This window comes from Mixophyes fleayi, chromosome 3, assembly GCF_038048845.1.
Source record: "Mixophyes fleayi isolate aMixFle1 chromosome 3, aMixFle1.hap1, whole genome shotgun sequence".
Taxonomy (NCBI): domain Eukaryota; kingdom Metazoa; phylum Chordata; class Amphibia; order Anura; family Limnodynastidae; genus Mixophyes; species Mixophyes fleayi.
The window spans coordinates 1,522,564-1,538,108 of NC_134404.1; the positions used below are offsets into that span (position 1 = coordinate 1,522,564).

At 48.9% G+C, this 15,545-nt stretch overlaps 2 protein-coding genes across 3 annotated transcripts in view; one reads left to right on the forward strand and one right to left on the reverse strand.

Moving 5' to 3' along the window:
* The window catches only part of GTF3C2 (general transcription factor IIIC subunit 2), an 86,941-nt gene extending 82,339 nt beyond the window's left edge, over positions 1 to 4,602 (forward strand). For both annotated transcript variants that reach the window (XM_075201011.1, XM_075201012.1), the window contains one exon: positions 3,623 to 4,602. In XM_075201011.1, the coding sequence (XP_075057112.1) occupies positions 3,623 to 3,841 (219 nt within the window). In that variant the 3' untranslated portion in view covers positions 3,842 to 4,602. The remainder of the gene's footprint in view (positions 1 to 3,622) is intronic.
* A 1,842-nt stretch (positions 4,603 to 6,444) lies between these two features.
* Positions 6,445 to 15,545, reverse strand: part of SLC30A3 (solute carrier family 30 member 3) — a 90,388-nt gene continuing 81,287 nt past the window's right edge. Inside the window, exons 6-8 of the mRNA XM_075200418.1 lie at positions 9,492 to 9,597; positions 8,875 to 9,009; positions 6,445 to 7,803 (exon numbers count right to left, since the gene is read on the reverse strand). Of these exons, the coding sequence (XP_075056519.1) occupies positions 7,658 to 7,803; positions 8,875 to 9,009; positions 9,492 to 9,597 (387 nt within the window). The 3' untranslated portion in view covers positions 6,445 to 7,657. The remainder of the gene's footprint in view (positions 7,804 to 8,874; positions 9,010 to 9,491; positions 9,598 to 15,545) is intronic.

Consider the following 15,545-nt stretch of genomic DNA (forward strand, 5'->3'; position numbering starts at 1 on the left):
CATATCCAGAAGAGAGAGATTTAGGAACACAAAACAACTCTTTGTGATCCTGACTGGACGCGGGACATGGTGCGCCCCATCCAAACAAACCATCCTGCGATGGATCAGAGAAGTCATTGTACAGGAATACAAGCGAAACGGGCACTAGGTGCCAGATATCCTCAAGGTTCAATCAACAAATGTACTGGTCACTCCTTGAGCACATAGGGCTCAGGATCTCTACAAAGCGGCCTGGGTGGTCTTAGTCATGGTCATTCATACCTCCACCAGACATTATCTACTGGACGTAATGTCTGTTTGTGAGACATGTTCTCCCTACATCTACTTAATAAAATTGTCTTTATTATACAGCATAATTGGCTTATCGCCCTAGAGGTATTACTTGGGTAAATCCCTTGGGGTATTTAAGAGGAAACAAACAATTTATATTTACAGTGAATTCATTGTCGTTGAGATACTCCATGGCCACCAAATATCGCCACCCATGTTGTTTGATATGTTTGTATATTTCAGGCTTGAGAAGTTCCTCAGAGACAGTGGAGTTGGGGCTACACTGTATAATACCTGGGGGTATTTCTGTTTTCCTGTCCCTACCTAAGCCTAGAAGGGACTAACCCACTGTATTGGCTGCCATGGAGTATCTTGAGGAAAAGGAATATACCGTATTTCCCCATGTATAAGGCGCTCCCATGTATAAGACGCACCTTAATTTTGGCCCCGAAATTTGAAAAAAAAATTATTACGGTAGCTGTCAAAAAAGGCAGGGAGAGTGTAATGGCCGACTGCTCTGGTTGTGATCAGAGCAGCCTGGCAGCACACTCTCCCTGCAATCACTGCCACTGTGCCTCTGTCCCCATCCTCCTGGATCCCCGCTGCCACTCTGCCTGTCCCCGCTGCCACTCTCTGCCTGTCCCCCGCCTGCTGGATCCCTGCTGCCACTCTCTGCCTGTCCCCCGCCTGCTGGATCCCTGCTGCCACTCTCTGCCTGTCCCCCGCCTGCTGGATCCCCACTGCCACTCTGCCTGTCCCTGTCTGCTGGATCCCCGCTGCCACTCTGCCTGTCCCCCAGCTGCTGGATCCCCGCTGCCACTCTCTGCCTGTCCCCGCCTGCTGCATCCCCGCTGCCACTCTGCCTGTCCCCGCCTGCTGCATCCCCGCTGCCACTGTACCTCTGTCCCCATCCTCCTGGATCCCCGCTGCCACTGTGCCTCTGTCCCCATCCTCCTGGATCCCCGCTGCCACACTACCTGTCCCCACCTGCTGGATCCCTGCTGCCACTCTCTGCCTGTCCCCATCCTCCTGGATCCCCGCTGCCACTTTCTGCCTGTCCCCGCCTGCTGGATCCCCGCTGCCACTCTCTGCCTGTCCCCACCTGCTGGATCCCCGCTGCCACTCTCTGCCTGCTGGATCCCCGCTGCCACTCTCTGCCTGTCCCCACCTGCTGGATCCCCGCTGCCACTCTCTGCCTGTCCCCGCCTGCTGGATCCCCGCTGCCACTCTCTGCCTGCTGGATCCCCGCTGCCACTCTCTGCCTGCTGGATCCCCGCTGCCACTCTCTGCCTGCTGGATCCCCGCTGCCACTCTCTGCCTGCTGGATCCCCGCTGCCACTCTCTGCCTGCTGGATCCCCGCTGCCACTCTCTGCCTGCTGGATCCCCGCTGCCACTCTCTGCCTGCTGGATCCCCGCTGCCACTTTCTGCCTGTCCCTGCCTGCTGGATCCCCGCTGCCACTCTCTGCCTGCTGGATCCCCGCTGCCACTCTCTGCCTGCTGGATCCCCGCTGCCACTCTCTGCCTGCTGGATCCCCGCTGCCACTCTCTGCCTGCTGGATCCCCGCTGCCACTCTCTGCCTGCTGGATCCCCGCTGCCACTCTCTGCCTGCTGGATCCCCGCTGCCACTCTCTGCCTGCAGGATCCCCGCTGCCACTCTCTGCCTGCTGGATCCCCGCTGCCACTCTCTGCCTGCTGGATCCCCGCTGCCACTCTCTGCCTGCTGGATCCCCGCTGCCACTCTCTGCCTGCTGGATCCCCGCTGCCACTCTCTGCCTGCAGGATCCCCGCTGCCACTCTCTGCCTGCAGGATCCCCGCTGCCACTCTCTGCCTGCTGGATCCCCGCTGCCACTCTCTGCCTGTCCCCATCCTCCTGGATCCCCGCTGCCACTTTCTGCCTGTCCCCGCCTGCTGGATCCCCGCTGCCACTCTCTGCCTGTCCCCGCCTGCTGGATCCCCGCTGCCACTCTGCCTGTCCCCCGCCTGCTGGATCCCCGCTGCCACTCTCTGCCTGTCCCCCGCCTGCTGGATCCCCGCTGCCACTCTGCCTGTCCCCCGCCTGCTGGATCCCCGCTGCCACTCTGCCTGTCCCCCAGCTGCTGGATCCCCGCTGCCACTCTCTGCCTGTCCCCCAGCTGCTGGATCCCCGCTGCCACTCTCTGCCTGTCCCCGCCTGCTGGATCCCCGCTGCCACTCTCTGCCTGTCCCCGCCTGCTGGATCCCCGCTGCCACTCTCTGCCTGTCCCCCGCCTGCTGGATCCCCGCTGCCACTCTCTGCCTGTCCCCCAGCTGCTGGATCCCCGCTGCCACTCTCTGCCTGTCCCCCAGCTGCTGGATCCCCGCTGCCACTCTCTGCCTGTCCCCCAGCTGCTGGATCCCCGCTGCCACTCTCTGCCTGTCCCCCGCCTGCTGGATCCCCGCTGCCACTCTCTGCCTGTCCCCCGCCTGCTGGATCCCCGCTGCCACTCTCTACCTGTCCCCCGCCTGCTGGATCCCCGCTGCCACTCTCTACCTGTCCCCCGCCTGCTGGATCCCCGCTGCCACTCTCTACCTGTCCCCCGCCTGCTGGATCCCCGCTGCCACTCTCTGCCTGTCCCCGCCTGCTGGATCCCCCCTGCCACTCTCTGCCTGTCCCTGTCGGCTGGATCCCCGCTGCCACTCTCTGCCTGTCCCCGCCTGCTGGATCCCCGCTGCCACTCTCTGCCTGTCCCCCGCCTGCTGGATCCCCGCTGCCACTCTCTGCCTGTCCCCGCCTGCTGGATCCCCCCTGCCACTCTCTGCCTGTCCCTGTCGGCTGGATCCCCGCTGCCACTCTCTGCCTGTCCCCGCCTGCTGGATCCCCCCTGCCACTCTCTGCCTGTCCCTGTTGGCTGGATCCCCGCTGCCACTCTCTGCCTGTCCCCCAGCTGCTGGATCCCCGCTGCCACTCTCTGCCTGTCCCCCAGCTGCTGGATCCCCGCTGCCACTCTCTGCCTGTCCCTGTCTGCTGGATCCCCGCTGCCACTCTCTGCCTGTCCCCTGCCTGCTGGATCCCCGCTGCCACTCTCTGCCTGTCCCCTGCCTGCTGGATCCCCGCTGCCACTTTCTGCCTGCCCTGCTCCCCTTCAATTCCTCCCCCCCCCCCCCCCCCTGTAACGCTGCCCACCCCCTGCATCCCCGCTACCCTGTATAAGACGCACCCAGGTTTCAGACCCAAAATTTTGGGGGAAAAGGTGCGTCTTATACATGCGGAAATATGGTATCTATGTCACTCATTATTGTAATGCAGGATGTATCGGTGATTGAGGTTACGTAACATTATAGTAATGTCTTAATGAAACTGATATTGAGCTGGTTGTTTTTTTCCTGTAGGTCCGATTTAGCCCAAACTTGGACACATACCCCTGGATCGTGTCGGGAGGACACTCTGGCTTGGTCAGAGTACACTGTGTTCAAGGCCTGGTGTCTTCAGTGGGACGGAAGATGATCCAAGAGAAGAGTGCCCAATTCCGGGCCATGTTTGAGGATATTGAGACGATTACAGAGTGTGACTATAGCCCTGAAGTGCAGCATTGTGTGGTGCAGGTCTAGGGGCTTGGTCTGTATGGATACCGTGTCCATGTAAACTGCGTGGCCGATTTTATATCTAGTAGCCAGTCTGTCGCTCCAGGTGAATCACGCTGTCGCCTTGTCGGATTTATTTTTACATGTCATTTCTCTTGTTTTTTTAATTGTTTTTAAATGTACATTTTTTACATGATCTATACACCCTTCGTACAGCACTTTGCAAAATAACGGCTCGGAACAGCCATTTGGAAGAATCCGCTGCGTCTTCTGAAATCCTCCCATTCAGAGACCCTCGCTGACCATGTAGCAGAGGTCTCTGACATACATAGTTACACAGGACTGTACAGGGCCAGTGCGTGTGCAGACACATGTTGTTACACGGGACTGTATGCAGCTTGTGTAGACACGCATGTTACATACGGTTGGACTGTACGTGGCTTGTGTAAACATGCATATTACATACGGATGGACTGTACGTGGCTTGTGTAGACACGCATGTTACATACGGTTGGACTGTACGTGGCTTGTGTAAACACGCATGTTACATACGGATGGACTGTACGTGGCTTGTGTAGACACGCATGTTACATACGGTTGGACTGTACGTGGCTTGTGTAAACACGCATGTTACATACGGATGGACTGTACGTGGCTTGTACATAGGGAGACAACAGGTTTGGGTGACATTATCTCTGGCAGAGTCACCTGTTGATGTCATTGCTCACATTGAGCGTCGTGTGAGGGGAATTTCTGGTCGTTTATTAAAATGTTACTTTTTCTACTTATTTGTGTGAATGTTGTTTATAAATGATGGAGAGGGGTCGTATCTACGTCTGCAGCTTTGTGTGTACATAGAATGTGAAGGCAGATAAGAACCGCTTGGCTCGTCTAGTCCGCCAATTGTTTAACAAGGATGTTCTATCCCAAGCGTGTTTAGACTTCTGTACTGTATTCGCCTCTACCACCTCTGATAGATGCTACATCTATTACTATGACACCATCTCCTTTATTTTCATTGTCTTTATTGTATATAAAACACAAGAGCACAAGAAGTGTGGTACAAATATACAATCACAACAGTGTCACAAACGCCAGGTACACAACGGGCTGATATGAACGGCTCTCCTGTCCTCAGCCGTCCTGGCAGGGTGGCTTCTGAGAACGTGTCGCAGGAAACCATCACACCACACACGTGTGGCAGCCTCCCTGCCAGGATCCTCTGCAGGGTTCATACAATAACATGGAAGTACACACGTATACCAGAGACACATAGAACACGATACAGTCTTCACAACAGAGCTGGACACCAAGCGGACACAATCCACAAATGCTGCATCAAGTGGGGAGCTGGGTCATGTCCAGCACAGTTATCTGTCACATGGAGCTGACGCTTCACTGACCCTTGTATTCCACAAACATTTCATCTTACTCCCACAGTTATGGGGGAGGGGGGAGAGGTTGGGGCCCAGATGCAGCGGTTCTGTGGATTTTAGCAGCACTAGGAGACCGTTCAGCTCTAATCACAATCTTTCATCACGACATGAAGATGCTTCAGGCTGCCGGTAAGGAGATGACGGTCGGGCTCCTGCGAGTACCCATAAATTATCTGTATATATCATACGTCCATCATTCAGGGTCAGTTAGACAGATGAGGGACGTTTATCTGCCCCTCCGTGTCGGGGTACTAGCAGGATGGTAACTCTTACCCGCTACCAGTAGTTTGCTCTGGTGATGGAAGCAGTTAGGTTGTTGCTGGAGGTTACAATCACTACACCTTGGCATCACTTTGTGTGGTGGAAATGTAAATAGGATACAGGGGCTTCATATAGGACAAACTGGAGGGCGTCCCCTGACTTGTAACACATCACTTTCTTTGGCTTTAAATATACATAATTACATGCCCCCTCAATTTGGAGACAACACAGCGTGTTGGATGCAAAATTATTGAGGTATAGTATTGCTGTCGTGACAACGGGACAAGTGCAGCACTAAAGCCTGAGTCTGTATTACAGTATCAGTAATCTACATGACCCATCGTACGGCCCAGAGCCAATGCTAGAGGCTCCTAAGAGCCGCCACTGCCGAAGTCATGTCCCTACCGGCATTCCAAGCAGACACAAACATTTAAGAGACACAGGTTAAAACTTTCACTTCACAAGACAAAATAGATTGCACAATATCCGACCAAGGTGGGTGCTCACGTTATGGAGTCACGGTGGTGACGGAACATCACGCTTCACTTTGGAATGTTGGCAGAACACTGCATAGGCGAATTGAAAAGTGGAACCAGACATGGGCAAGGACTTTGGGTCGCAGGTGGTTAATGATGATAAATGGAATTACCCACTGGTGGAATGTAATTTGGTTCCAGTTTCTAAAGCATCACGGGGATCAGTGCAGATGATAGTTGTTCAAGATTAGAAGAAGCCTGGAGACCAATGAAATCTGTAATCAGTGGTGAGTTTACTTCCAGAGAGGGAACTAGTCCAGGCTCCCAAATGTCGGAATAAATGTTAACAGATGGAACTAAACTAAATGAATGCTGTATCCGTGTGAAGGGTGTCGTTGTACCAAACACTTGGATATTAAGACAAGGGGACTGATTTTGAGTGGATGCATCTTATGAACATGCATCTTTAACTATGCGAGGTTGGCGTCTACTTTTGTATTAATTCATGTATTTTCAAAGAGAACCCAAAATGTCAGGACATGTGAATGTACATACTGTCTCCACCTGGACATGAAGGAACGCTGCTTGGAGCACAAGTGTCCGATGTATGTTGCTGAAATTAGAGACGAGACTTGCGCAGTGTGACAAACTGCGTGAGATGCATAATCATGGCTTCCAACGTGTCCACTCTGGCCTCACTTGTATGTATTTATGTATGCATCCTATCCGTCTACTAGGAACTAGTGCCATCACTGAGACAGAAGTCACTGGTTCCTATTGAGGTGTCATGGATGTAGGTTCAGAACATAAACTGGCTGCCTCCAGTGCATGTAGTAGATAAATACACAGGAAAAATGAGGGTGTAGAAAAGATTTAAACGTCCAGACTCTACATGGTGGAGATGTGTATGATCCTTTATCTTCTGGTAGAGCCAACCGCCCAATATTCCTTTACATCTGAGGACAATTACTGGGGTACATAGACTGCACAGCCTGCCTGCAGTAACCATTGCAGTTATGGAATGAAGAGACTTAACCCCACATTTTCCTCAAATGTCTGGACCCCTCAGACTTAAGCGGCTACAGTCTTCTTACCAAAGAACCACAGTATGGTGATGGTGGGTTGTCACATCTATGTTGAAATGCGGGTAATGGTGACATTACCAGAATGATCTTGGATAAGAACCCTAAGTAATGTCATGCTTAACACTTTCCTATGGGATTCTTAGTAATAGTAAGTAGTAAGTAATAGGGCAGTTTATTTTGTTTTTTTCATGCACTGATCCATATTTGATTCTGTAGACATTTAAGTGCCAATAATGCCGACATGATCTATGACCCGCTTAGTACTGTAATTTAGGTGCTGCTGGACAACTGGTGATCGGCAGAGGAGGACAGTGTCTCTGAGATTGATAGAGATTTATTCTTTAACCCACTCGCTATTTGATTTGCTTTGCGCATTGGAAATAAAGAGCACTCCATAAATTATCTAATGCAAGGAAAGATTTTGGGATGTTGAGTTAAAATGCACCTGCCGCAAAGAGATGATCATACTCTTGTAGAGAAAGCAAATGAAATATGGTTTGAAACCCATGTGTCTGCAACTTTGGCCAAGCAATCTCTGGTTCCACTCTGAGTGACGGATGGTTAACTTTGGAGAAGGCATTTTGGTTATCCAGTGAGAACCTGGCACTGTGGGCATACTGACATATCTTCAAGATATTTCTCCACCTGGATTGTACTAATAAAGAACTCAAACTTTGTCTGAAGAAGTTCCGTGGCCTCTTGGAGAACGACATCGGCATTACAGCTCTCATCTGAGATACAAACACATACGTCTCATTAGTTCTTAGATTTCATCATTGTAGCTATAACTCTATATAGCAATATTGTAGCGTCTACAACTATTATATTAGTACAGTGAGGCTGTTTAATAGCTCTATTCTACATGAATGACTGATGAACCATGGACATCGATCTCTGGAGAGGACAATGTAACAAGCATTGTATAATTCAATGAAGATGTTCTAAACAGTCACACACTCCATCCTGGACTGGATTCATGTAGACAGATAGAAATGGTTCCCATCAGGACCCCACTATCAGGCGCCATGGGAATTTCTTGCATTCAGTTTTACCTAGGAGGGTTGGAACCCCCTCCTCCCATCCCATAATCCGGCTGCCGCCATACACACTATTTATTTTCAGAAAAAAATTCAAAAATAGGTCAGTTTTCATATAATCATTTAGAATAATGTTATAGCTTTAAATGCTGACAAACTTAGTTCACATTGGTACTCGTTGACAGCCTTCTTTGCAAATTTGTACTGAAGCAAGGGGTGCTGATGTACTCGTTATTTGCATGCAGGGAAAATACATGCATGTAGCACACTAACGGGGATTACATCTCCCACCGGCCCACAGGGATTGCCAGGGAAGTAAGAAGGAGGGGACAGGAATTGAGGGACAGCTAGTAGTCTTGAAACATACCAAAAGTGTGGAAGAGGTTAATTTCAGGAGTAGCTGGGTGCTATCTAAGATCTGGAGGTGGGGAAAGCCAAGGATTACCCATTGTCTTCTACAGGACTGGCCCAGACATTGTGGCAGGGACACAGCGGGGGAGACACTGTAGAAGATCAGTTCATCTCCACTCCAAGCCCAGCACCCACCAATGTTTAACAAGGAGAGAATGTAGGAATTTGACCATGGAGGGGGTACGTTATTCTTAGTATTAATTCTTGGAAGGTCTGGGGCTGATTGGTGTTGAGTTTCTGTTTTCTACCAGCAATATCTCAGAATAACTTGTCTCTATCTAATCTCTGGCCATGTTATTTGAGAGAGAGTCTACCTGGTCTCTGCTCTGCTCACAGGATGAGTGTCCCACTTACCGATAGCCAGATGGACAGATACTACATTCTGACTGAGGGTGAGAGCACTTAGACGTAGACTGTGCACGGACCGAACACCCTGGACTGACATGAGGACGTCCATTACTGAGCTGTATGTGATACTCCGGGGTGTACCTGATATCAAAGAGACAGCATTAGTATAACAGGGCCTGGTAAGAGAGAGATAGAACTATCAGCAATAATCTGGTATTATTAACCCTGCCTATATAAAAGAGGGTGTAAGGCTGGAGGTAGTTGTCAGTGTTGAGGAACAGGAGGAATCTCCGTCTTAGGAAGTTCTAGAATGTGAATACAGAGTGAGGGCGATAGTGGATTATAATGTCTCATTACAACATCTCCTGCTGTTTGGATTAGAATTTGTAACTCTGTGTATTATTACATTCCTTGCTGTGTAGATTATAATATATTCCACTCCTTCCAATCTCTATAATCCCTCCACTGCCTCCATTATCTCTACTCCTTCCACTCTCTATAATATCTCCCTTCTTACCCATCCCTCCCATTCTTATATATCTCCCCTCATTCCATTTCGCTCTCCATTCTAATTATTGTCACTAGCACCCAGTAACCAATACTTCCCCTCTTTCTGGCTTTACCTTCCATCAGCACCCAGAAAACATCACGTAAGATGGTCACGGTGGTTCCCAATACAAAGACGGAGAAGAGGAAGGTACAGACAGGGTCAGCGATTTTGTATTCCGGCTGGAAAAGAGAACAGGGAAAGCCATCATCCTAGATGCGTTGTCCTGTATATACTGATATTACTAGTTACACACCAGCTGATATTACTAGTTACACACCAGCTGATATTACTAGTTACACACCAGCTGATTATACTAGTTACACACTAGTTATACACCAGCTGATATTACTAGTTACACACCAGCTGATATTACTAGTCACACACCAGTTACACACCACCACACATTACTAGTTATACACCAGCATCATAACGCCCAGAACAGCTCTAGGATAAGGGAGATGGGGCAGTTCCTTCTGGGGCATAAACGAGAAAGGTACAATTTTTATAACTGGAATTGCCCTCAACACTGGAGACAGCGGCGATCCATCAAGTATTTTACATACTCTAAAGCACCAAAATAGGTTCCTTTATCCAGTATGAGGTCCTACTTTGTATTCGGACTACATGTCGATATGAACACTAACATAACAAATGTACAGTTCACACAATATTTCGGAATATCGGAGAAGTAGAAAGAAGCTCGAGAAGAGACGAGTGCAGTCGATTTTATCTGTATTTCAGGCAGGGCCGGATTAACCATAGGGCTAACTGGGCTACAGACCAGGGGCCTATGGCATCCAGGGGGCCCTTGAAAGTGCTCAGCAGCAGTATTGATCGGGCGGGGGCGCCCCCGGCGTGATCAGTGCTGCTGAGCACTTTCACTGCGGTCCTTCTCCGGCGCGCTGTATTCTCCTTACTGAGGAGATCTTGTGAGTCTCACTCTCACGAGATCTCCTCAGTAAAGAGTGTACAGCGCGCCGGAGAAGGAGGTAAGTGCTGGGGGAGGGGGGCCTCACGGGGGAATGGAGGCCCGCTTAGCCCAGGGGCCTCCATTCCCTTAATCCGGCCCTGATTTCAGGGTTGTGATAAGAATAGATGTAAGTTTAGGTCTCACGAAAATGAGGATCTTTGATGTTGGATTGAAATGTTTAGATGAAAGAATGAACCAATATCTCACACTGTCATTGTGCTAGATACACAGATATACAATAGTAAGGACAAGCGCTGGCAACGTCTTGTTTTGTATCCATATAGGGCATCTATTGCCATGGCGCTGGTACCCTGGACGGTAGGGGATTAACCAAACACAGACTTATATCTTTACTATTATTGTGCAGTATCTGCTAAATGTGCACTTCAGTCAGGAGCAAAAACTACACGGCTTGGTGGTAAAATAATCCGGACGACGACTGTCAGGATTCCAGGTATGAAGACCACGGAGAGAAATAGAAGTGAAACAAGAGGGTTATTTATGGACGGAACTTACAGGTAAATCTGGGCTGTAGTAAATGAAAAGGCAGATAACACAAGTACTGAATTACCAGATAAAACTGAGGAAGCTGGTTACCAAGAGGGCAAGATGATCTGCAGGCACAAAGAGACTGGATGTCCAGGTAAGCTGGGAAGCTTGGAGCTAGATACCAGGGGGTACCTATAGTCTGTGGGTACAGGTAGCACAGAGGTCCAGGTAAGCTGGGAAGCTTGGAGCTAGATACCAGGAGGTAGCGATAGTCTGTAGGTACAGGTAGCACGGAGGTCCAGTTACAGCTGGGAAGCTTGGAGCTAGATACCAGGGGGTATTATTATTATTATTATTATTATCGTTTATTTGTAAGGCGCCACAAGGTTTCCGCAGCGCCGTACATGGTACAAACAGTAGACTATACAGGGTAAGACAGTACAGAACAATAAACACAAAGTACCAGTACTTCAGAAACTCCAGGCAGGCAGATACAGTAGAGACGGAGTGGAAGAACAGGTATGGAGACAGGAGGGAAGATGGGCCCTGCTCATACGAGCTTACATCCTAAGGGAGGGTAAACAGAATCAGGTACATAAGGGAGCCAGTGAAGCAACGGGGAGAGAGAAAGGGGGCAGGGGAGAACCAGAAGAGGTGAGAGGTTAAGTGGATGGTTGGTAGGCCTTAAGGAACAGGTGAGTTTTAAGAGCCTGCTTGAAGGAGCACAGATTGGGTGAGAGACGAATGGAGCGAGGGAGGTCGTTCCAGTGAAGGGGAGCAGCACGGGGTAGCGATAGTCTGTATGTACAGGTAGCACGGAGGTCCAGGTAAGCTGGGAAGCTTGGAGCTAGATACCAGGGGGTAGCGATAGTCTGTGGGTACAGGTAGCACGGAAGTCCAGTTACAGCTGGGAAGCTTGGAGCTGGATACCAGGTGGTAGCGATAGTCTGCAGACACAGGTAGCATGGAGATCCAGGTACAGCTGGGAAGCTTGGAGCTGGATACCAGGTGGTAGCGATAGTCTGCAGGCACAGGTAGCACGGAGGTCCAGTTACAGCTTAGAGCTGGATACCAGGGGGTAGCGATAGTCTGCAGGCACAGGTAGCACGGAGGACCAGGTATAGCGGGGAAGCTTGGAGCTGGATACCAGGGGGTAGTGATTGTCTGCTGGTACAGGTAGGATGGAAGTTCAGGTACAACTGGGAAGCGTGGAGCTGGATACCAGGTGGTACCGATAGTCTACAGGCACAGGTAGCACGGAGGTCCAGGTACAGCTGGGAAGTTTGGATCTAGATGCCATGTGGATGATCAGGGAGTCAGTAAGGATCAGAACACAGGAGTTTATCAAAGAGAACAGCAAAGACACTTGATGAACTGGCCCAGATTGCAGGGAAAGACAGTCTATTAAAGGCCAGACACAGGTAATTGGGATTCATATTCAATGATGAGGAGTTAACTCCTTGCAGACAGGATCTGCAAAAGGCAAAACAGCATCTATTGAGAAGATGCTGCAGTGTAGCCGGAGACAGCCGCCGTGCTGCCCTACACAATGTCATTGTCACATTCTAAGTGGTTAGCACTTCTGCCTTACGGTACTGGGGTCATGAGTTGAATTCCTGTCCATGGCCTTATCTGTGAGGAGTTTGTATGTTCTCCCCGTGTTTGCGTGGGTTTCCTCTGGGTGCTCCGGTGTCCTCCCACACTCCAAAAACATACTGGTAGGTTAATTGGCTGCTAACAAATTGACCCTAGTCTGTGTGTGCGTGTGTGTGTGTGTGTGTCTGTGTGTGTGTGTGTGTGTGTGTGTGTGTGTTAGGGAACTTAGACTGTAAGCCCCAATGGGGCAGGGACTGATGTGAGTGAGTTCTCTGTACAGCGCTGTGGAATTAGTGGCGCTATATAAATAAATGATGATTGTGTAACCCAGTTTCTTGTAATCACACTAAGCACTGTGCGAGTGTATGTGCCATTACCTAAAATGATGTGCTGCATCCTCCACTGTATTGCAGCAAATGTCCCAATCTATGGATAGCATTACACAGGGAACTTTGAGTATTTTACCTGGTCTGTTGAGGTCCAGAAACATGGGGGAGGGTGGTATTATCTCGTAGTTCTGTGTTTAGCTGTACTGGTTAAACTAGATTGGAAAGGCACACATCCTACCCATGTCAAGAATGCTGTGACAGGATGGACCATCTATGCCACCATGTCTGTTGTTGGTGGGAAGCGGCTGGGCTTACTTTGCCACGTTCCCTTTCAGTATCCCAAAATTGCCCTCTAACCGCAGTAGGAGGGGCTAACAAATACTGCCACCACTGGACTCCTTACCGGCATCCAGTACTGGGTTTCTTCTGGGTAACTGATGCTGTAAGTTTACCCCATTACTGGTGTACCTGGGCTGGTACTCCTGACATCTTCCTATGGATCAAGGTTGCTGTGGATGGATCCCCCCTGGCCTATCACACTGGCCAAAGTTGCTGAGTAGCAGGCAGAGCGGTGGTACTGGATGCTGGGTCCAAACCTCAGAAACAGCCGGGTAATGGATTAGATTTTGGGTCTAATCTGTAGGTCACAGGAATAGAGAAGTTTCCACGCAGGTCTTTGAAGCAAAAGATGATGTTTATTTGCTCACCTGGTTGATGGTACCAGGGAGCAGGTCAGATGAAACAAGAAGCACAATTTTAAATACATGACAGTGTTTTTTATACAGATTTGAAAACAGTCTCCCAAGGTAAGCCAGCCCACTGAGGTCTGGGCTATTTTTAGATTCAGGATGCAATTTGTTTACCCATATATGGATTTATATGCAATGAAAAGCTAACAATATTTACACTTATCTGTGATATTCTAAAACTTGCTGTGATTTCCTGCTTCTTGTTTTAGATGCAGGAAATCTAACAGCAAGTCTAACTAAACCTTCTTGTGCCTTTAGGTGCTGGATCCTCACACATTAAAAGGTCTAAATAACATGGGTCCTTTCTTCAGTCAGTTGCAGAATGCACATTCCCAAAGAAAGTTTCAAAACCCCAAACAAGTCGTTTCCCTACTCCAAGATACACAAAAGACTTCCTCCACAAAGGCTTATTGCATCAGATATACACCTCAGAAATAATGCATTTCCTCTAGCAAAGTTAAAACAAACTCAAAGTTAAAAATTTCTTCCCCTGGTCTCAGAAATAAAGATATCTCTTTTACCAACATACACACAATATCAAAAATAATACTTACTACTACCCTCATAATTGCTTCGTTATTATGATTGTTTTCCTTGACTCTCCATATTGCCTTATGATCAGAACATTCCCTTCCTTCAACTGCATCTATCTTCTACCTCACATAACTTTTTCCCTCATCCCACAGATCTTTCTCCACTACCCACTGTTGTTCCCCTATACCGTGTATATATATCCTCAAAGTATCCAATCATCATCATCACCATTTATTTATATAGTGCCATTGATTCCGCAGCGCTGTACAGAGAACTCATTCACATCAGTCCCTGACCCATTGGAGCTTACAATCTAAATTCCTTAACATACCAGAGAGAGAGAGACTAGGGTCAATTTTTGATAGCAGCCAATTAACCTACTAATATATTTTTGGAGTGTGGGAGCCAACCGGAGCACCCGGAGGAAACCCACGCAAACACAGGGAGAACAGAAAGGCCTGAAACCAGCAGAGCCAGGTACACTTGAAAAGACAATGAAGAGGTAAGTGACAGAACCTGAGAGCCTGGTGTGTGGCAATGCCCCCCCCCCTTTTGAGGGTGGATCCTGGACACCTCTTGGGCTTCAAAGGGAATTTTGCATGGAAGATACGGACCAAGCTTGGAGCATATACATCAGGGGTTTTAATCCAGGCTCGTTCTTCTGGACTATAACCCCTCCAATCAATAAGGTACTGAAGACGACCATGACAAATCCATGAATTGAGTATTCTTTCCACTTCATACTCAACTTCTCGTTGAGTTTGGATTTTAGGAGTTTTAGGGAGTGTAGAATGAAACCTATTCAAGACCAAAGTCTTCAACAAGGATATGTGGAAGAAGTTTGGGATCCATAGGAAGTTTGAGTTTGTAAGCTACTGGATTTATGACTCGCTCTATGGGAAATGGACAAATATATGGAGGGGCAAACTTCATGGAAGGTACCTTAAGCCTCAGGTTGTGAGTGGAAAGCCAGATTTGATCCCCTGGTTTGAGACTGGGTATTGCTCGACAATTGTGATCAGCAAATTTTTCGGATTTGGAGGAAGCCTTTCACATGGAAGAATGGACTTCCTTCCATATTTTAGTGAACTGATGTAAAGTGTTATCAGCAGCAGGTACAATGGCAGAAGGAAGAGGCAGGAACTCAGGTATTCTAGGGTGAAGACCATAGACCGTAAAAAGAGTGTAGACCCAGAGGAGGAATGGTATTGATAATTGTGGGAGAATTCTGCCCAGGGTAAAAGTTCTTTCCAGTTGTCTTGTGAAGATGAGACAAATCTGCAAAGAAAACATTCTAAGTCCTGATTTACCCTTTCAGTTTGGCCATTTGTTTGGGGATGATAGGCAGACAAAAACATGAGCTTCATTTGGAGAGCTGAACACAAAGACCGCCAAAACTTGGCCACAAACGGGACCTCACGATCAGAAATTTTTGGAGCGGAGGGTAGTCCAGTGAGAGA